This window comes from Taeniopygia guttata, chromosome 2 (assembly GCF_048771995.1).
Source record: "Taeniopygia guttata chromosome 2, bTaeGut7.mat, whole genome shotgun sequence".
Lineage (NCBI taxonomy): Eukaryota > Metazoa > Chordata > Aves > Passeriformes > Estrildidae > Taeniopygia > Taeniopygia guttata.
The window spans coordinates 71,666,833-71,690,770 of NC_133026.1; the positions used below are offsets into that span (position 1 = coordinate 71,666,833).

General features: G+C 34.9%; 1 protein-coding gene across 3 annotated transcripts in view; it reads left to right on the top strand.

The window, feature by feature from the left end:
- The window catches only part of ATP9B (ATPase phospholipid transporting 9B (putative)), a 157,156-nt gene that overhangs the window by 63,994 nt on the left and 69,224 nt on the right, over positions 1–23,938 (top strand). For all 3 annotated transcript variants that reach the window (XM_030265599.4, XM_030265600.4, XM_072924195.1), the window contains 4 exons: positions 841–935; positions 8,940–9,020; positions 15,651–15,726; positions 22,765–22,841. In XM_030265599.4, coding sequence (XP_030121459.3) covers positions 841–935; positions 8,940–9,020; positions 15,651–15,726; positions 22,765–22,841 — 329 coding nt within the window. The remainder of the gene's footprint in view (positions 1–840; positions 936–8,939; positions 9,021–15,650; positions 15,727–22,764; positions 22,842–23,938) is intronic.

Here is a 23,938-nt window from a genome sequence, read left to right on the forward strand (position 1 = left end):
GCAGTGTTTGTGTGTGGTCTTTTTGAATCTTACATTAGTAATGTATGTAATACTCCAGATATATGTATGTAATTCTTGTCAATATTCATCAAACTAGGTATGGGGGTGAGGGTAGGTTCTGCAGTGGTCTCAGTTTTCTGTTTCTTCACTCCTGGTCTTCTATTTGTGCAGCACACTGATTCTCTTCAGTGTATATCAGTGTGTATCTTGAATTTCCCTCGTATCTTAAGTACTTTGCATGTGTTGACAGGTTTCTTTAGTCTTGGACCACTGATAGTTGCAGATAATTTAAAAATACTTATTTTAAGTAAAATACATTCAGATCCACATTGTTTTGAATGCCGTCCATGTTAAGGACTTATTTAATTTATTTTTTTTCCAAAGAAGCCAGGAGACAATAAGCAATGAAAGTTTGTGATGTCATACCAGCATGGAGAAAAAAAAATCACAGTATTCTGTAGTGTTGGAATTGAACAAGTGACAGAATTGCACAAAGAAATTAAATTAAACCTTTTTCAATTCTGGTTGAAGTTGTATCTCTCGATGATAATGTTTGAAAACCTGTTTAGAAACTTTGAAGAAATCTGTAAAATATAAGTAACCTCCATTCATAAACAGACATATTGCTAATTTTATTAGGAAAAATGGTGCAATTGTGTGATATCTAAAGCTTTCCTGGAAGAGAGCACACAAACACTCCAAAATACAAATCCTTTTATATGTTGCACATTTATTTTAAAATGGCTGTAAATTGTGTTGTTTTCACTCTTTTACATGTTTTGATCCAAACTGAATTTTTGAAATTGAAATAATAGTTTGATATCTCTTTATAACTTCAAGGTTCATGTTTCATTCGAACTGATCAGCTGGATGGAGAAACAGACTGGAAACTGAAGGTTGCTGTCAGTTGCACACAAAGATTGCCAGCTTTAGGGGTAAGCATTCTGGTTGCTTTTAAGTTATCTTCTGTGTGTGCATTTGTATCTGTTATCCAAATGATTGTTACTGTTACTGTAAGTGTTGAAAAATACCTGTTACTGAAACCTTGGCTTTTACAATAAATAAGACACAAATATTCCTGGTTTTGCATAGAAAAGAAACTGAGTTAGACCTGGATTTTTATCTTTCGACCTAGTGGTTCTCATTGTTGTCCACACAGAGATTCACACTCTCCAGAGGCAAGTCACAGTTACAGTGTTTTCAACCAAGTGTTAGACTGCAAGTACAAATTATTCGAGTCTCAGGAACCATTGCTTTAATCACTTACTTGTGAGCTTGGGAAACAATAGTCTGCTCCTGGAAGGTGAAGTGCTTTTTGATCTCACCATTCTTTCTGGTCCGACTAGGTGCAATGTGTCAGTTCTTGCAAGCAGGACTCTCTAAGAATGGGTATTTTTTGAGTGCACACATGTGTTGTCTCACAAGTAGATCTAAAATCACAAAAAGGAACACAGGCGTGTTCCTACAAAAGTAAATATAAAATGGTATAAATATCTCCCTTACAAGAAGCTGAATCATTTCCCTTGTACTGGGAAGGTTATACCAGCAAGTTGGCTTGGTATTAGGAGTCCTCCTTTGAAAACATACTCAAGTGGAAAGCTTGTGGAAATGTATCTCTACAGAATTTCTGGTGTTTTCGCACTAAATCTTTTAGGTGTTTTATTAAAGGCAAATACACCTTAAGAAGACTGCTCACATTCCATCTCAATAGCAAAAGTGTTAGATTATCTGCTGGATCTTAGCAGGACTTCTGCAGTTACACTTCCAGAAACAGAGTTGCTCCCACAGTCATACTAGCAAAAAGGAGAGGTTTTCTCCTGTGTTCATATTCTCAGACTACTGGCTTCACAAGTGACAGGAGAAGGAAGAAGTAGTTACATTGCAATTGCACTTTAGAGGATTGAGAACAAAGTTTGGAAACAAAGGTTGGTCATGCCAGACAGAGATGCCAAGTCAGGCTTCAAGTCATGAATTCTGGTGCCAGAACAGACTTTAACAAATATTCTGTAACCTGCAGTTGACTTTAGTATTTGTAATAATGCTTCTTCTGTAGTTTTTAACATTTAATCAAGGCCTTCTCTTGTTTTCTCATTAAAAGAAAATCATATCTAAATTTGGGAAATATGCAATGTGTTTGACTAAAATACAGTCAACTTTCTATTTTACTTTATTTTTTTAAATTTAGTAGTACTTTTCCAACAGTTACTCCTGTACTCAACTTAGTTGTTATGTTTTGTCTTCTTTTTTTGTTTTGTAGAAGCATCACTGAATGCAGTTGCAAATACTGTGCAAAGCACTGCCTCAGAGTTTTATTTGTTGGTTATAATTTTGATATTCTGAGCATAGATTTGGTGTAGTGAGGCTGATGAAATCTGGAGTAAATTACAATGCAAAGACTTCTCTGCATTATCCTTTGGAAATTTTCTTTTGCATTAAAAGCCTTTTGCATTAACTCTTTTTTTTTCCCTAAAAAATCCAAATCCATATTTAAAGTTTTTCCTTTCTTGTTAGGAAGAAAGCATGGAATTACCTTTCTAGCGTTCATGTTAAGTGGAGCATGACATTTTTGTGTTGAAAGTTTTATATTAGGTTCTTAGTTTAAAAAAAAAAATTATCAATAGACTTGCTAAATAAAGCATTAGGTGTCTATGGAGATAATGCAAAATTATGGTTCAATCTGTTCAGTATTATTTGGAGAACTAAATGATTGTACTTTTTTAGACTGGTAAATCAGAAGTAATTGAAGTTGGGATGTCTGCATTTGAATAGTGGGATAGGCAGCCTCATCTTCCTGCAGACGTGATGGTTCCTGTCAGGTGGTGGTTGTTTTGGATATGAAGGGGAGGGAAGGCAAGATTTCACCAAGAAATTATTTGTGCATCTTGGAAACAATATAGAGGAGTCAACTGTACAGTATAGTAACCATTTCTTCCTTAGTTGTTTCCACTTATTAACCTCCTATTAACTGGTCTAGGCTTCTTGCAAGATCTTTATACTCTCCCTCTTGAGGTGTAGGTGATAATCTGAGTTGTATTGTAAATGTAGTTAATCACGAGCTGCTTCCACTTAACACACTTTTCCTGGCTTTTTCCACCTTTCACACCAGCAGCATATGAAAGCCCCAAGCAGTTGATATACCTCTGCCCTTTCTCACACCACTCAGTTATTGGTGCTTACCAGGTTATGCAGACAAGGCTGACACTGAAGCACTGACACTGGGTGTAATACTTCCTGCCAACTAAACTAAAATGCTTCCAAATTTTTCTACTATGGCGTTTGGACAAGCCACTTACACTTGGTGATTCTTCATTGCGCTCACTTTAAATGGCTGCTCCCAGCAGACTTAGACTGCTCATGCCATGTATCTGCTTTGCTCCTAAGCCCCATCTATCTATGACTTACTTTGGTGGACTGGTAGCCTAATGCATCCCAATATAAATGGTTTTTAGAGTATTCTCATATCCGTCACAAAATATGATGTTCAGTGCCCATCACATCACAGTATATAATTTGGAAAAATTATAAATATAATGTGGAAAAGCACATTGAGAATTCTTAGATTTCTGCAAAGATGCTTTTACCTTTACTCAAATTACAGTGATATACAGGAGTGTCAGTCATGTAAAGAAACTGTGGATAGGCAATTTCAGAAATTGGTATGGCGGTCTAAGCAAGCTATGAGTTATCAAACTAACAAAAAATAGCATTATGATATTATTTAACCATCAGTTTAGTTTTTGTGCTTTGTAATAGGAACCATAAGCTATATTTGTATGTGGGCCCTACAGGAAGTCAAAATGCATTGTCCAGAATGATTTTGTTATAGTTACACAGAGGGGTTCCTTTTCTGTACAGAATGCCAGGAGGATCCTGTAGCAACCCAGCCAGCGGGTGTGTCTGGCAGTGCAGCCCGAGCACCGCTGCACGCCTGGAGCGGCCGCGGGGCGCTCGGGGCTCCAGCGCGCCTGCTCCAAACCTGGCCCCGAGCGCCTGGGGCCTGGGCTGGCCCTGCCGCCCGCCGGCTCCTGGTTCTTCCAGATCACTGTGGCAGTTCAGCAGGGCGCCACCCAGGAGTCCTCAGCTCCCGAGGTTACATCCCTATGGGCATGGGATGAGCCAGCACCTGGCTGCTTCTCCCCGGCAGAGCCTGTGCCAACGAGGGCAGCAGGGTTCAGTCCCTGCGGCTCTGCCCTCTCTGCCCTTGGGCTGACGTTTCAAGAGTGTTACCGGATGGATCGCATTATTCCAGCCAGCCTCTGCCTGCAGTGGCCTCCAGAGACTCATCACACAACCCTGCCACAGTGGCTTCTCCACGTGTTTGCGATGTTCTTTCAAAGCTGAGACTTACAGTTCATAGTTCCATATTGAAATATATTTTTAATAATGAAAAAATACAATTTATGGAAGTTGAACAGAATATAGACTATGAACAGTTAGCTCTTGTGTTGGATAGAATAAACTTTCCATAATTGTCACTTGTTTTGATTTCTTTAGTTGTAAAAACATAGTCATTAAAATTGGAAATGACCTCTAAGATTGTTTAGTCTGGTGAACAGCTCCACTGTGTTCACCACTAAACTGTGTACCCAAGTGCCACATCCGCATGCTTTTTGAACACTTCCAGGGATGGTGATTGCACCACTTCCCTTGACAACCTGTTCCAATGCCTGAACACCCTTTACAAGAAGAAATTTTTTCTCAGATCTAATCTAAACCTCCCCTGGAGCAACTTGGGGCCATTTCCTCTGCTCCTGTCACTTGTTACCTGGGAGAAGAGTCCAATCCCCACCTCACTACAACCTCCTTTCGGGTAGGAGAGTGAGTATCTTGTGTTGGCATGAGCTGTCAGCCGTGTCACCAGAGCAGCACTGTAATCCTACCCACTGTGGCATCCAGAGCAAACAAACCTGCAGACCTTCAGAGCTTTTCTTAAAGAGCAGCTGATACCACCAAGATGATCAGTACAGATTTTGTTGTCTTTCTAAAGCACTTAATGTGATCAGAGAATTAAAATTTCAGCAAGTCCCTTAATGATGTCTGAGCAGCAAATATGGTAACACCTGGATTAGGTTTCTTGCAGTTTCATATTTATAGGTGGGACAGTTCTGGAAATACACAAGTTCTGAGGCATTCTTCTCTATCTTGTGTGATCAGCTATATTTATTAACAGCAGTGAGGTCACTGTAATTTTCAATAAATGCTGATTTATATCAGAAGATCCATACGGCAGTAAACAATACCATTTACATTTAATTAGTTTTATTGAACCAAAGGCAATTTTATTTGCAATGAACTACATGTTATGATTAAGAATGTATTTTAATGATCTTTAAGTAAGGTGAACAAATGTTGCCCTTGACCTAATAGAGGAGATTTTTCTATGTTATTGATAACTGTGGTGATTTCTAAATTGTGAAATGCAAAAGAGAGCATTTTCATGATTGTACCATCACAAAGTCATTTTCTGACTTGCAGTGTAGAAGAATGAAATGCAATAGTCTCAATTATTACTTTTAAGTATGAGATAATTAAATGCATATCAATTTTCAAGAAAAACTCATCTACTGTTATAGAATAATATTTTGTTACTTGAGATTTAAGCCTTTCATGTAGTTTTTTAATCTAGAACTGTTACAGTCCCCGCCCAAATGTGGGGTTTTTTTGTCTTGAGTAAGAAACTAACTGAGATATGTGACCTTATTACATCCTAAAAGTGCTGTAATTTTAGATGTAGAACACTGTTTCCATTGAAGGTATCAGTAAAACTATTTGGCTTCAGCGAATCAGCAGTTCAATGTATTAGTATGAAAATAAGTGTTTACTGAAGCTGAGTTTCACAAATCCCCCATTAGTTAAATCATTAATAAAAAGTGGTTGCCTTTTCTAAAAATAATAGAATCAAATCATTTCTTTAAGGTAATTTCCCTTTCCCCTGCTTTTGTATGAGGGAAAACAATGACATAACCTAACAAGGTAACTTTTTCTTGCCCAGGGTGCAGAAATTATATTTGCATGTACCGTTGCTTACAAATCTTGATGTCTCCTTGTTAGAGTCACCTTCATGATTTCTTTCAAGACATTGAGAGGAGAAATGCACAGTTTTGATACTGGAAAAGCAGCACTTGGTGAAAAAATATCTTTGTATTACAATAACCTTTCCTGGTTATTGAATGGTGTTCATAGGAAATTTGTCTTTTGTAGCTGTATCATTCTTCAGGTTTTTCTTTCTTTATCTCATATTATAAAACTACTGTTATTTTATTGGCCTGAGAATGGTGTCCAGTTGGAGTACAGAACACTTGGCTACAGCAAATAAGAATCTTTAACTCTTTTCTTTACCCTAATAATGAAAAAAGTACTTCAGAAATCTACTGAGCTCAGGTAATATGCTTTTATGTCTTTCTGCTACTCATGAATGAAATGCAATGGGATACCACCCTAGATTTCGCCCAGACCATAGGTTTTTTAAATTTTACAAAAAATCCCCATGCACTTCTGGAAAACGATGCCCATTCTAGCTTGTAGCATTTCTGCAATAATGTGCAGATCTCTGTTTTTCACAAAGATAAGTAAGTTTGTTTCATAGTTGAAATTCAAAAAGGAAAAAAAGAAAACACAAATTTCGGTGTTAAATCAGAAATAGAAAAGGGGAACTAAAACATAAAAAGACACCGAAGGACTATAGATAGGTAGACAAAAATTTTTACATTTGAAATGTAACAAAGGAGAAGATCACAGTAGAAAAGGTAGATTAGAAACAAGGAAAATATATTACTGTACCAATTCAGTTAAAAAGGTAAATATTTCTACTTCCTTTTATTTTAATTTTGCTTCCCAGTAAGGCATTCTTTGAAAAGAGAGAAGTCGACGCATTTCACCAGCAGTTTTATTGTGCATATGAGCATGTGTGTGGTATTAGTTTTCTTCTGTGTTATCCACTACTGAGAGACTCTTTATTTTTCTTTGCATAATAAAGCACATAATAGCTTAGATTAGCTAAATTGTAGGTGATAACAGATTGGAGAGAAGTGAATGATGAAGACATAGGACACCACATGTGTATTAGTTTCATATGAATTATTTCTTGTGAACCTGTTGAAAGTAGGTTGGAAGAACAAGGGTGCAATGAATGAACTTCGTGTGATAGGCTTCAATAAATGTCTAGTGGTTTAAGATAAAGATAAGTTGTGAGATTCAGTGTTTAGATTTCATTCACGTTTTAAAAAGCATATGAAATAGAAAGTGTGTGTGTTTTTTGCAAGCTACAAGAGATTTCCTGTCTGCAGAATATAAACACAATTCATTATTTATAGAGCTACGCTTTTTTTTAGCTAAAGTCAAACATATTTCATAAATGTACATTAGATTTTAAGAAAGCATTCATTTTTATAGGGAAAAGCAAAAATATAGTGATAACAGTCCAGCCACTGTATCAGAGATAATAAAGGGTATAAAAATGTTGGGCTTTAAAGTCTTAACACAGGTAGACAATTGCACAATTATCTAATTTTTTTACTGTTCAAATTGTGAAACATTCTTACATTCAAGATTATGGGAAAAAAATAATGGTCTACTTTTAAAAGTAGCATTTGAGCCATGGTTATATATCTATGAAAGAGGCTGTAAAATTAATTTTGCTTTGGAAGGCAGCACATTCTAGCTAGCGTGAGCAGGGTATTATACCCATGTAATTTGGTCCCAGAGATGGTGATTAGCCTTTTTTTGCAAGATTCATCCAGCAATAAGGGATGGAGATAACACAAATAATTAGGTGCTTCATAGAGTGGGAAGGTGTACTACCTTGTGTTTGATCAGAGGTTGGAGTTCTTACATCAACTGGGAGTTGGTATCAAGCATCTTGCTCCTCTCCAGAGTAGAAATTGGACTGTTGTGTCTTCATGCATGAATGCTCAACTCCTTTTGAAATCCATTTGCTGCTACTGGTTCTTACCACCTAAAAGCACCAAAAATTTACTTTTGTGATTGAAAAATTCCTTTCTATCAGGGTTTTAGTCTGTAGTATTTTTTCTGTGGAAGGTGGATGATTTAGAACAATTATTTGATGAAATAATTATTTCAGAATAATAAGGTGAACCTCCTTGGGCCTCTAGGGACAGCTGTTAAGATCTAACAATCATCAAATTTATTAGCAGTTTTTTTCTCTTGTTTATAATATACTGCCATCTATTTATATAGTAAATAAATATATTTTGTTTATAGTATGCTGCCATCTATATGTCTATTCATAGAGGCTGCTACTGTATTAAAAAGTTTGCTTTTCTTAGTTTTAGGGTAGGAATAGTTATGGATTTTTTGCTGTCATGAGTAGTGGTACCACATTTATTAGACCAAATTTTATCAGACTAGTTTTGATGTATCCCTGAATTTAAACATTTGAGTAGTCCTGCTTATGTAGCCAGGCTTTCCTGAAGCTGATAGAGTTTTCTCATGGAGTTTTCACTGGGGTGCTGGAGCATTCAAGAAGTCAAATCCATTTCATTGTTTCCTTTTGTACTCAGTTGGCTTTGTCCTTGCTGGAAAAGTACTTTTTTTCTAGTTTCATTAAAAAACATAACCAGAAAACAAACCAACCCTTCTCCCTCCCCCACTTTATTTTAAAAAGGACAAATATCCGGAAAATATTTTAACATTACACTATTATTAATTAAAATGGGGCTGTTAAAAGAAAATAAATTAGATAAGATAAATGTAAAACAATTTTATTTTTGAACTATCATAACATTTAGGGTATCAGCTTGAAACTGCTTCCTCTATAGCAAGATGTACTGGGAAAAAAACACCATGTTTTTTAGTTGGGTAAAAGTTGTGTGAGCTTAGTTTGTGGGGGTTGGTGGGGGTCATAAACTGGAGTCTTTACCAGGTCTTCAAAATACATCATTATATTTAAGTAATAGTAAGTACATTATTCTGTTTTACAGGATCTCTTTTCAATCAATGCTTATGTTTATGCTCAGAAGCCACAGCTGGATATCCACAGTTTTGAGGGTACCTTTACACGGGTAAGAAGTCCATGTAAATACATGTTCTACCTGGCTTTTTGATACCTCAGTCTTACATGTAGTGTCAACTTTGTATCAGATCTTTCCTTGGCTTTACAGCAGTACTTTTTCCTATGTTCCTGCCATGGCAATATTTCATATTAAAAAAAATCCTGTTAAACATGTATGGCAGAAAACTAATGCATAAGGAATATCTGAAAAAATCAGAATTGGAGAGTTGAATATTTGTTGATTGACAACTGAATCAATTAATTCACTTTAATCTTTTTATGTTATATTCTTTGTGAACAGTATACTGTTTCCAGTTATCTAATGTATTGTTCATATATGTCAAAAACTGACAAGTTGAATACTAATAGTAGCCTGAGACAATGCATCTGCTAGTTTATGTGCAGTAAAAGTGTGCCTTGTTTAACAGCATTTCTGCTGTACTTCCAAAGTTCAGTTTTCTCAAAAAGTAAAAATAAAACTGCAAGCTACTTATGGGGGCTTTGTTTTGAATCTCTTCTCCAGAGATAATTATATTCAAAACTGATAATGAAAATAACAATGCAATAATATCTATGAGTTGTGGCTGTTGTTTAAAAAAAAAAAAACAAGCTAAAGTTGACCTTTTAAAACAGCGTCCTAATAGGTAGTAATTTTTTTTTTAAATAGGTTTACAGTTTTGTAGCAGTATGTTAGCAGATATAGTGATTGTTCTGTTTGTTTTAGCTGAACTCAGTGGTGTTAGACTCATTCCTCTTGATGGTTTGTTTCTAAGATAATTTGAGAGACTTAACTGCTGGGGAGGTAAAGAGAAGGGTTTTTTATCCATGACTCAAATTGGTAATAGATTTTTTTTTTGTAATTGGAATTCCAGTTCACAATTGTAAATACACTGATGAATGAGATATTGCAGTTGCTGGCTCTCAAAGACAAATTTATACCAGTTACATAGTCCATGCTGCCTACAAAGTAAATGTCATTTGTTCACACCTTCTAAAGCAGTAAGCAACAGTGTTTACTTATACCTTGTGTTAACCAATTGTCCAAATGAAAATTCTATTAACAGCTGTAAATTCATTCCTCTCGGTGGCTAAGTGTGTACTTTCCTACACACATATTGAACTCTTGGGAATCTTTTTAACACCTCTGGTATAACATATAACATATAATATATAATATATAATATATAATATATAATATATAATATATAATATATAATATATAATATATAATATATAATATATAATAAATATATAATATATAATATATAATGTATAATATATAATACATAATATAGAATACATAATATATAATATATAATGTATAATGTATATATAATTGAGACATTGGGAAGTCATCACAGTCATTTCTGTTGTGAGACATTGGGAAATCATCACAGTCATTTGTGTTGTGGATTCTGTTTATACGCGCCATAAGAGCTATATGATCCAAATATCCCAATATGTATAAATAACTGTGATGCATTTTATGGTTTCAGGTTTGCATATATGTTTTTTTTTTTAATCCTTGCTTCAGTAGCAAGGACAGTTTAAACTGAACTTCTCTGTAAAGCATCTGAGGGCATTGCCCTCAAATTTGGTTCAGAGTGAATCACGCTAGAGATTTTTCAAAGGTTCAGTTTTGTTAGTGGTGTACCTCCTGCATTGTGAAGTGTTGTTTTAGGACATTTGTTTACTGATTTATCTTTCTGCTTTTGCTGTAAGCCCTTGCTTCTTACAATAAATCAGTTCTTGCATCTAATTTCTATTTTATGTTAAAGCAAAATAAATTAGTGTGCTTAGTGATGCTAATGCATACATTTTTTCTACTTAAGCATTGATGTTCAAAGAATTCTTGCAAGGGTACGTTGACAGGGTAATAGCACATTGATTTTTCTTTTTTCTTTTTTCCCCCATTATGGCGACAGAGTACTAACAATGTAAAAGACAAACTTAGATAATTTCAAAAAGTGTGCATTCATAAAACAAATGAGAAACTTGGGAGCACAGTGCAAGTGTTTTTATGAGCAAGCAAGGTCTAACTACAAATCTATCAACAAAAAAACTGAGAGCAGATAGAACATACCTTTTGCAGAACACCTACATAACCATGTCAGGAGGCATAAAAGGTTTGCTGTACTCTAGTGTTATCTGCCAGCTTCACATGGAGTTGTTTTCCATTGTTATCCATAGATTTTGGGGTTTTTTCCATGGTTCTCCATAGATTTTGGATATGCAGTCAGTGCATGAAAGTGAGTGCGTGTGCTTACATGATCATGTCTGGTCCTTAAATAATGGCAGAAATTAATTTCTCTTCTCCTTTCACATTTACTAGACAACCTCTCAAAAAACAATTGATGAGCTAAATTAGTGTTTTATGGAAATTTATGAGATTTGTTCTGAGGGCATCATCCAGGTCTTCACTGAGCTTATTTTTAAATAGTAGTGTACAAAATAAAGATGTAAACAGATGTAACTACTAGAGTTTTTCTTCTGTCTGATGCTCCTCTGTAGGCTTGATAAATGAGGGAGCAGTTTTATCAATATTGAAAATCTGTAAAAAGACAATAAAAGATAACCATACTTCTTAACCCAACTTGTACCAGTTAGAACCTGAAGAGTATTCTAGAGCATCACATCAGTATGTGTTGGCATAGCCAGTATTATTTAACTGTTGCTTACTTCTGTATAGAATCATGGAAGGTCTCTCTTGCTTTTAACCTTGGCTATTTTTTGTTTGAATTTGGGCTTTTCTTTCACTATTCCCTTAAGAATATTTTCCTTTTATGTCTTCTGTATTGCAGCTCTGTGCTGTCCCCATAGTCTCTTCATTTACTTTGGAAATATATCTTAATTATTTTAGAAAATGCTATTTTCTAATAGCAAGCTTAGAAAGCAAATGCCATTGAGTTTGGTTCAACTACTTCAATAATCTTTTTTGGTACAGAACTATATTGTATAATATATATAATTCTTTACAATATAACATCTTGTTAGATGCTTAACAAAAACCTACCATGATGCAAAACCTGCAGCATCATGTAGCTGTAGCTGTATTCATTTATGAGTAGAATCTCTGGCCTGATGCTAATTATACAGATTTTTTCTTGGATATGCCTTGCATTTTAGTAGAGAGAACATTAAATTATTTATTAAATTCATGTTTGCTGTTAAAGAATTGCCTGTTTTGAAGCAATGGTTGGGTTCAATTCAATCTGGCTTACTTTTATGTTGCCACTGAAGAGAATGGCATTATGATTTGCAAATCCTTTTGACTGCCCTTTCTTTATGCTAGCAGTAACAACTATACAGACAACTTGACTAGGGAGCTAATGTGTGTGGAACCTAATCTCACCTTGTCCAAAACACATCCCAGTAAAAGAAACACAGCCAGAAAAATTAACTGTGGAGTTGAGTTGAGGAAGGACTCTCTTTCAGTCATTCAAATAAATTAATATGTATTCCACTTTCCTACAAAAGCTGATGGGAGTTTTTGTACTGCATCCTGTCATGCAGGAACAAAAATACAAAAGGTCAAAAAGAAGTGGTACACTGGTTCATTCAAGGATTAGATATTTCTTCTCAAAGACCTCTCCTGTTATTTACAAAAATTTCTTAAAAATCATAGCTTTGAAATTTTTAAATGGCTCCTTGAAATTTGTCGTGATCCTTGGTCAGCTGTATTATGAATTCATGAAGGGACTTTATGAAATTAATAAAGAAAGGGCTGAGAATGTGTAGTATTCAATTTTTATTTCACTGATCATCTTTCCTTTCTCTCTGCCCATGCAAGAGCTGCAGACTAATTTCTGAAAAGAAACTATAGACAATTTAACCCTCTGTGATCAATTCTGCTCACAGATTAAAAAACTGAGCCTGAATATGGAGCTTGAATATAATACTGAACTGCAGTATTCTGGTAATTAACTTAACTCAGAATTCAAAGACCAAGAAACATACAGCTGCCAAATGAAATTCAACCCAGAAGACCTTAAGTGGAAACTTTGTCAGCTGGACAAAGAAGCCCTTGTATGTCAAATTTCTGCTACAGGAGTGAGTGATGGATTTCATTTAACCCGAAACATATATTGTTCTGGTAGTGTCAGAAAATTTGCAGAAATTTCTCCTTAAAATAGGTCTGGTCTCGCTCAGGAAATGCTGTTCTTGTCCTTCCCTGCTTCATCTATCCCTACCATCTCTCTAGAACTACAAATTTTTACACACTAAAAATAGTGTGAAACTGCTAAACTCATAATCTTTAAATGCACTGTGTATTTTTCCTTTGAGTAACTTTCGACAAAAGAAAAATACGAGTAAGTCATAATCTGTTTGGGCATGGAAGGTGTGATATTTTGGAAATTGAATGAGCTATAGAAAGTTGAAAATGTTAGGTAAGGGTATAAAGACATGAAAGTATTATAATGAAATAAGCAGAAGATACGTGATTGGCCAGACCATTCTGTGGATGAGCATGAGTGGAAAGAGAGAGAATTCATTTGATGTTTTCCTATTTTGAATGACTAAAAAGAAGGTATTTCACTAAATCTTGTAGCAGTGGTAGACATTGAAAAAGTGACTTTTTCCTGACCCTGTTGTCAGCTCTCCACAATCATTGCAGGGCTTTTGATTTCTTCTTGTAGTATAGAAGAGTTTCACAATTCAGTCTTAAAATCTGCTAACTGAAGAATAAGGGAAAACAAAGGATTTATCTGGCTTAGTATCCTGTTCTTGACAATAGCCAGAAGCAGAGAGCTCGGAAGCAGAATACAACTAGAGTAAGGCACAGTAGTACCTCCTCAAAAGAGCCATCTGTTTCTTAACACAAGATGTGGGAAATTTTCTGAGTTTGAGCTGTTTTCTATAAGTAACCTGCAATGTATTTTCCTTCTCTAAACTTACCCAGTTCACCCCTGAACCTGTGTAACCTTATAAACATTGAAATAGGATGAGCTTACACAGCCTAAGTATATATTTAAGAATGATTGCCTGTTGTTTTAATTTTATTGACTTTATTTATGACTTCTTTCTTCTTTGGTAAAAATAAGCAGTATTTATTCTCCCTTTTTAGGTGCTTGTTTCGTAGATGCCTGTCATATTCCCCATTAAAAATCATGTTTATTTAGTCATATCTAGTTCAGAAGCTATGTTGACCTCCCTTATTGCTCTTTTTGAACATTTTTTAGTTCTTTTTACTTGGTGTTTGGAATAAACACAAGAAATAATCACAGAACACAAATAATTTGGGAACAATTTAAATAAAACTAGGAATCTAAGCATTAAGATTTAGGAGTGTAGCAAATAATTCTTGCAGTACTAATTCCTGAGGTAAGAATCAAAAAATAATTCTCCTTTTTTTTTAAATTTAAGGCTAATCTCATAGACTATTGATGATTTTTCACAGAATCATAGAATATTCTGAATTGTAAGGGACCTGCAACGATCATCAAGTAGTGAGTGACCCATAATGGGGATTGAAGCCATAACCTTGGCATAATTAGCGCCTTGCCCTAACCAACTGAGCTAATCCCAAGATTGTCAGAATATAAATCTTGATTAAAAATCTCTGATTTTCTTCTAAGGGCTAATTCCATATCCTCCCTCTCTTCCCCTCTGTTTTTGACAGAATGGTTCTCCACACCTTTTAAATAATAATTTTTCCTCACTTAGGAGAGTAAGAACTATAGTTTCCTTGCTATATTGGGATCTCTTAATCTATGCACACAGCGTTATGTGTTTAATTGGAGATTTTTTTCTTTTTTAGAAGCAGATATTTATATGCAGTTTGTCCTGTGCTTGGTGGTTTTTTCAAAAATAGAGGTGAAAAATGGGTGTAGGTTTTGGTTATTGACAATATGTAGAATTTATTGTGTACTTTGATAAATAAGTCATCTCCCCTTTTTTGCAAAATGTTTAGCAACAGTCTGTAATTTGATCAAATACACTTGATTATCCTACCCCCTGAAGTTTCCTGTAGTTGTAAACAGCACATTTCACAGCTGCTAATGAGTAACAAATCTGTACATGCACCAAATTGATTATGAGAGATTGTCTGTTTACAATCTGCAGATCATTATTGCTTGGGAGGAGAGAGGGGAGGAAAAGAAGGGAATGTTTAAAGTAATCATGGAAGCAGTTTTCTATTGGAAATATTTTCCCAAGGAGTATATATTTTGTAAGCATGTGGTAAGACAATACAAGCCTGCATGTAATTTTAAAAGTTGAAATATTTTTACCTGAAGTTTATATGATGTTGATCAGATGTGATGATGACCATAACTTACTGTATGAATTATACATGATTCAAATACAGAACAAGGTTAATTTGGGAGTTACTGTTCAACACTCGCTTTAAGTGTATACTATAACATACTGTTCTGCAGTTTGATACATCTGATGAAAAGGATATGTTACTTTTAAAATACTTTTGACTAGTTCTTCTAAAATGATTGGATAGAAGTAATATGAACTTCAAACATTATTTCACTCTTTAGAAAGTTATTTGTAACTGTGTATGTGCAATGAATGCTATTATACAATAATTCATACAAAGATGCAAACATCCTGTGTCAGTTCAGATGGTTTAATATGGTTCTTAACTTCTTGCGATGGTGATTCACTTATTAGCTGTTCTTATTTTTAACAGGAAGACAGTGATCCTGCAGTTCATGAAAGCCTAAGCATAGAAAATACATTATGGGCAAGCACTGTTGTTGCTTCAGGTAAGTGCTGCAATACACAGCTGCTAATGTATCTAAATACTTCCAAGGAAATGCATCCTTATTTTTCAAAAGCCAATAATAGTTCACATTGTAAAATACTTTTATCTTCCACGCTATTAAACTGTTGCTTTTCTGCCTTCCCATTGATTCCATCATGTTGCTCGAAATATTTTCATACATTTTTAATCCTACTTAATAGGTTTGGAGGTTTTTTTAACTTAAATTTTGATCTTTCAATAGTGCAGTCCCTTGTAGCCCACTGACATCACTAACCTTTTGATTTAATTAAAACTTTAAGTTGTAAGGGGCTCTGTTCAGTCACAGTGGATGCTTTTCCTGCTGAAAAGCAAAGGTGGTTTTGCATTTTTTAGGAGTTTTTCTTTTATGTGTACTCTGTGATTAGTATCTTCTATCAGGGAAAGTCTTAATCAGAAAGAGTAGATAAGTTTTGAAGTTAGGTAATTTTAAAATATTGGGATCTAAATTTTATTACTGCTTCATGCATGTCCCAGATATTATAAATGAATACGCATTAATACCTAGATGCTCTATTCAGACTTTAAGCCATTGTAGCTTTTTGGTTTTTAGAGCAGAAATTTATTTTCTTTCATTTTTGCTCTATATAAGCACAATGAAAAGGGCTGTGTTTATTCCTCTGCATGAAGACTGAGAATAAGGAATTGAGAGAGCATGATTTCTGAAGAGAACTAGGATTTAAGATGGGGCACTGGGACAACTGGGAACAGCCAAGAAATGGGAAGAAAGTAAAAGAGTCTCCAGCTAAATTGTAAAGTTAGTCCCTACTATGAAGATTTCTTACATCAGTGAGAGGCCTGCTGGAAGGATGTGAGAAAGAGATTAATTCTGAGGAGGTAACAAAGAAGTCTGTGACTCAGCACTCCTTTCCCGAGTGCTGAAAAGATAGTCATGTTCTTTGATTCTTAATGTTGTTTGGTTTGATTGCACTGGAAAATTATTCTCTCTAAAACTGTTTGGTCAAATGGATGATGCCTAAATTAGTCCTCAGTTAGATTTTAGACTTAGGCAGCCAAGATCTTTTAATTTTGTATAAAAAGATGCTTCTCGTGAATTATAGTTTTCAATACTGTATAAACTTGGTTTAAGTTTCCTTTTCCTCGAATCTATGTGTGGAAGAAAACTACAAACAAGTATGCATTTGCAAACTCTTTAATTCTGAATCAGTACATTTTAATTTTAATTGAAAGCTGTTCATGTTTTCATTGCTATGGCAGATGATTTTGTTTAGAAGTGTAGCTATTGACTGATTAGTCTTGATCTGCTATCTAAACTTGGCACCCATATTAATGGAAACAGTGCTCCTTAAAATTTATACCTTAGCATAAGTTTGAGTTTTTTACTTCTGAAGGGTCTTGTGAAAGTTTAACTATTTATGAAGGACTTTAGCTCATTATTAATGGTGGCAGTAAAAAAACATAGGAAAAGATAGTTCTCTTGTTGGGACATAGTTTTTAACAGTGGAGTAAGACTTTAAGGCAGACTAAGAGCAAACTCACTGAACAATATAAAGTAAAAAACATTGAATGGCTCTTCAAGACTGTAACCCCTTCTGAAGAGAAAAATAATGTGATCAAGAAATTAAAAATGGTGTCATGGTATGCATACAGAAGTTAGCTTGAATTAAGGTACCAGACAAAAATAATTTCCTTCAGTAACAGATTTTGTGATATTAATTACATCTAACCTTTGGCATATCATTCATTTTGCTTACCTCATTTCATGTATTAACTACAGTTTATTACCATGGTAATGTGCTTCTCTCTTATAAGTACTCCTTGTCCTGTAGGGCAAAAATCCAGATCTTAAGAATTACTCAGGACCCTCTGTGGATGTAATTTTAGCATTTGATAGGATTAGTCCTTCAGCAAAAATTAGGGGATTATTTCCTTCAGTGTGTTGCTTATCTAATAATGCATTTATAAGGTCTTAGAGGTACACTGTTCATATAGTCATGAGTAAGACCATAAGGTAAAACATCTAGCAAATTCTTAAAATTAACATGTTCTAGATCTGGTTGATAACTGATGCATCATTCAGTTGTTTGCATTTCGCTTCCAAGTTGAATGTACATATCTAAGTTCGAACACTTGATGCTGAGCTATTTAAATTTGCTTGGTTTTTTTTAAAGTAGACTTCATAATTGAATTTCCAAGATTTGTGACAACTGAAAATCTTAATAAAAATGCTGGTCATTGTCTGACTGCATTATAATAACATATGAGCTGGCTTGCTTAAACCCACCATGGAAGGATATCAAAGCTGATCTCTGCCTGCACAAGTTTGCAGGTACCTCTACATTCTCTCCCCTAGTATAATCGGTCACAGCCCTTAATTATATCTGAAAAATCTAGTGGAAGAATATGCTCGTGCACAACTTCTACAGACAAGTGACACTAGGATTCCATGAAATCAGAAGAACAAACAGCCTGTAGCATGTGAAAAAGTGCAGTTTTTCTACTCTGTAGACAGCTACCCCACCCACACTTGTATCTGATTTCAGTGTCCTTACTGTCTAGGTTCACAGTTTTGTTACACACAGGTATTTTTCACTGAAAAAATCTATAACGTCTGTGTGCAAACCTAATAATTCTATTACTATTCCACTTTGGTTTAAGAAAGGGGATTTGAGGCCTGAGTCCAGGTAGTGGAGGGTAGAGTTCTGCCCTGCAATGTTTCTTGTCCATCTCTTCATTTACCTTCTTCAGTATGACAGTCTTTAATACAGTCTGGCTTGAAAGGCTGCTCCCTCCAGTGCTCTCTTAGCAGCCTGGATATCATCTGTTACTAAGCCAAGCAAATGTGTGACTCATTGGGATCCTGTTAGGCCCCTTCCAAACACTTGTAGGTTGTTACAAAGTGTTCTGGGTCAACCTAGTACTATTGACATATTACTGACTGATGGTGTCAGAGCAGAGACAGAGAGCTACATCACTGATGCCCAGGGAAGGAATATATACCTGAGTTGGAGATACAAAGCCTTATTTAATTTTTAAAACTGTTTTCTATGGGACATACAGGACAATTTTCAAGTGAGGGGGCTCTCCTCCCAGTCATTAATAGATACTGAATTTCCTAATACTACTCTTTGACATATTACAAAAACCACATTGCATCAGGTAGGATAGTTCACTATCTCCAGGATAGATGCCATTGCTATTTGTCAAGGTGATACAGAGGGTCAAGGTTAGGCTGGGAAAAGTGTTTGGGGAATTATGTGGGGAATACCTCAGAAAACTTGATCTCTGGTTGCTGATGCCCTGACAGTTCTAGAAGAGAGAGACCACAAATCAATTATTTCGCAGATCAGTAACAGTAAATTTAAGTGTATAAAGATTTCAAGAAATCTTATCAACTGCATCTTGAATGCAGATTACCAAAGCTCATGAGAATATCGGAATACTACAATAATGGATTCTTCCGAGAAAAAAAAGCACCTATTGCTAGAGCAGTAAGAAGTGACAAGAAAAGTATTTGCTATAATTTAAGATTTTTTATTTTCTTCATAAATTTTGGTAACCAAAAAATTTATTCAACAACATTGTGTAATTCCAAATAACTCAAGAATAAACTATTCCATATCATTTTTTATATCAAAATATAATATTCAGGAGAGTGAGATTACTCAAATTTGTACATTTGGAAGGCGTTTACTTTCCTTGGATTTAGTATGTCTCTTTATGCCTTAAAATAAAAATAAGCTAAAGGGGTGGAGTGGGGTGGGGAGTGGAAATCCATTTTACCACACCTAATACATACCCAGTTTCAAAATTGATAGTTTAGATATCTAAATGGAGATTCCTGCTGATATCCAATCTGCAGGGTTTTCTGCCCTTTGCTTTAAAGCTCTGACAGAGATCTGGTGACCATCTGTATGATGTTTACCCTAACCCCAAAAAGGACAAAGATTAGTGTGCCTGGATCACGCTGGAATTTTCTGTCAGGGATGGAAAACAGAAGTCTTTCTCTCAAGTCCAAAGCATGCAGTCATCCTTTAGTTATTCTTTAATAAATGAGATAGGAAAAAAAACATTCTGACTTTTCCACTTACAGGCAATATTCTAGAGGTTTTTTTCAAAGTAACAATAATACACAGAAACTGTCATTCTTAGTATCTGTATTATCACTGTGGAATTTATAACAGTGCCTGAAGGAAAGGAAATTTTGGTTAGTGACAACTTGCAAAACTACTGTTCTTGGAGAAATACCTCTAAATATAAACAAATAACTTAAACCACTGAGTATTCTGAAAATGTCTTAATTTATCTTCAATTACATTACTTATCTTTCGGTTCATTTGTGCTTGTGGCATCAATTACTATGGTGATTGTGCTTATTGAAAGCTTCAATAGGTTTCATTTCAGAAAGGGAGAGAGGAAAGTTAGCAGTTAAATTTTAAAAAGCTTCAAAAGGTCCACTACAGTATGGACATAAGCTTTTGTTTTCCACTTGTGGTAATGATCAATGTGGTTCAAATGCTGAAGATAATGCAGCTTTCTAAGAAACCTGCTGAGATACCTATTAAGAGAAGATTTGTATTAATGAAATTGCATCATCATTTTGGCAGGTGTCAGTCTTGTGAAGTCATTTTAGATAAAATCAGAACAATTTATATAAATGCACCACTGTCAAAAGCAGTATTTTCTGCCAACTCCTATCTATGACTTTAATTACTTTGAGTGCACCATAGTTTTTATATGGTTCATACAGTACTTGGGAGATACCAAAATTGGTAGATCACATGCCGGATTCACAGTTTGCCTGACTATCAGAAGTCTGCTTTTATATTTTTTTTCTAGGCCCACATATGATCTAGTGGTATCTCCTAATTTCTCTCCTATCATTAACTGCTCTGCCCGTACCTATCAATGATTGCCCAGTGTAGGAGACCCAGTTTGCAGAGGCCCCATACATAAAAATACATGAGTCATTACTTTTAATGAGTTGAGGCTTGCAGTACAGCTATGCTTCCAGAAATCCCAGGTTGGATTCAGTACATGTTACTGGACACCACAACTGTCCCTGGTGCAGCCACTGTGGGACAACAATGAAACTAGCATGGAGTTCCCTGCACCAATGTACTTCAGATCTAAGGAATGTTTAGTTATCACTGATACTGTGCTAATGCCAGAAAGTTTAAAATCTAAGATCAACAACTTGTTTTAAGCAGCAGTTTAGTCACATCTAACCAACATTCTTCTCTAAGTTCAGTGGTCAAAATGGAATTTATCTGACTTTCACCTTTGAAATCAACTTTTCAAGGAGCAAAATATGAGCCAAATGAAACAGTTTGTTTTTCTGAGCTGCAGCAGCCAGGTGAAACTTTGTAGAAATGTGGCATTGGAGTGTAGGGTCCTCCCCAACTTCTACTGAACTAAATACCTGTGAAGGCAGAGGTTGCTGGAGTGTGCAGGAGGAGATTCCCTACAGCGTATTGTCCAATACATTCTCACTGTTGGACAGAGGTCAGCTCAGGATCGCTCCTAAATAAAGTGCCCCAAAGGGATATGTGGACATAGGCTGGAAACAGTTGAAAGGCTTCAGAAATTATGGATTAGTGACTATTGGAGGAATTTTGGGGTGGCCTGGGCATTGATCAGTGGGTGTGAGCAATGGTACTATGCATCACTTGTTTCACTTGGGTCTTTGGGGTTTTTTCCAGGGGGAGAGGGGGAATGTTTGGGTTTTCTAGTGTTTGTTTGGTTTTGGTTTTTGTTTTTTGGGTCTTTTTTCCCTCATTACAATATTTATAATCATTAATATTACAAGTATTACTGGTGTTGTTATGTTTACTTTGTTTCAATCATTAAACCATTCTTATCTCAACCCATGAGTTGTGATGTTTTTTTTTTTTTTTTTGGATGGGGGGATTGGTTGGTTGGTTTTGTTTTCTTTTTAATTTTTTTTTTCCTTATTCTCACCATCCTGTCATTGGTGCTCTGCAGAGGAAGTGAGTCAACAACTGCATAAAACTTAGTTGCCTGGGATTAAACCAGGACACATTCTTACTTTTGAGTAAATGCAGACATCTTTAATACAATCATCTTTCTCTATCATCTTTTTTGTCTTCGGGAGTTTCTTCAATTTTTACAACTTGTTACACTACATGAGTAGTAGTAGCAGATCTTACATGTGGTTTTAATTGCCAAGGACTAATTAAGTTGATGTCAGACAAACATGTAATGCCTTTACTTTTTTTTAAGTTTTCTGAGCAGGGAGTTTTATAATAGTTATATTTATTATTTCTTTATATCAAAGTGACCAGCAAAAAAATCACATTTTTGGTTGTATTGCCCTAAAGCTATTTCAGGTCACTTTATGAAATAATAGAAATAAGGGGAGGTTTTTTTGTTTGTTTTTTTTTTTTTTCATTTTAGAAAGTGTTACATGACATATTAATAAAAGAATAAAATTTTGTTTAATGTAAAAATTTATTTAGTGATGCTGAAGCCAAATTTTCCTATACCATGCCGTAAAAATTGACTAAAAGATAATTTAAACTAAAAGATAATTTAAAAAAATTAAAATGTTTATAAGCTAAAGAAGAGAATATTTCTGTATAACATTCTGTCAAAGTAATTAATAGGCTGAACCAGATTTTAGATCATTATAGATGGCAGAGATAGCAGGCAATTGGTGTATGATGTGTTCAGCACCACTTTACTCATTTTTTACTCACTGTGCAGTTATTTATGCTGTCCTAACTTCTGAAAATGGAGGAAATTTTAAGTTCAAATGCAAGTTTCTAAACAGTTCTACTGGAAGTATTGTTTCCATAAAAAAGAAGGAAAGCATGTTATCATCTTTATGGATGTTTATTGCAGAAGTTAAAATAAGTCTTAATTTTACATTCTGAAAATCAGCACTCACAGTGTTATACAGAAATGTTGGGGTTTTTAAAATACAATTTATTTATTTAAGGAACTGAATTAGTGCAAGTTTTAAGTTTGGAACATTTTCTCTCATTTACTTGACACCTCTTGGTTTTTGTTTGTTTTTCAGGAACTGTAATTGGTGTTGTTATTTACACAGGCAAGGAAACACGAAGCGTAATGAACACATCTAATCCAAAAAATAAGGTAAGTTAGTCTTACTCTGAAATTGCCAGATTCTGTTTTCAGAAAACTTAAAAAGAGATGTACCTAAACCCAAAAATCTAAAAGTTTTTACTGTGATGTGTTTCATGTGTGCTGCTGCCTTGAATTTTGGTACAGTCTGCCACAGTCTCCTTTTGAAAGTAAAATTATTCTTCCTTTAGCTAGGAGTGTTATAGGTAGTAAAGGGGGCATTAGTCTTTGAAGTATCATGTTCATCTTCAGGCCTTTATAATTCTGTCTCACAGCTAAATATTAATTTTCACTTCTCCCAGATTATTTTACTGTACAGTATTTGGCTAAAGGTACACAGTAGTTTTAAGGAGTGTTTATAACAGAATACTAAAGTTTATTTGGGCTACCAGTGGTGGTAGAAAAAGATAACTGATGTTCCAGTCAGTACCCAGAACACTCTTTCAGGGATTTTTGCAAGCAATTAAAACATTTTCAAGAGATTTTTCTGTCAAGGAGATACCAGAGGTTTCAGTGCTTCCCTCTGTACAAGATTCTTTCAGTTCTAAACAAAGCTAATAGCTCTTCACTTAATCAGTAATGTTTCTAATGTAAGCTGGGGAGCATTCTCAATTTTAAAGAAATAGAACTTCAGCTGTGGGCTGTACCTTACAACCTAGACCTGTGTTTAGTAAGAAGATAATTATATTAAGAAAGGAAAAAATGATTGCAAGAGGTTTAGAAAAAAAAATCAACTGTGACAGGTTGCCATTTTCACGCCATTCATAATAAGTTGCTCTGAGTCGGAGCATCAAAAGTGAAATGATAATACAAATTGCTTGAAGCATTTATTGCAGTCCCCTGAGTGTATTGATTTGTGTTTCTAATAAAAAGATGCTTTTAAATGTCTCATTGACAGAGACAGGTGATATGTACCATTATGAGGATTAAGATGGCCTTTTATTATTTTAATCTTTGTAACGTGCATTTTAAAATAATAGAGTAAAATGGAACCAGAATGTTTGTGGTGTATGGTTATTTTCTCTTCTACCTGATACAAAGATAAGCCCTTAACTAACAGAATCTTTCTCTTAAGAATTCTGAACAACTTCTCACTAATAAATAATTTG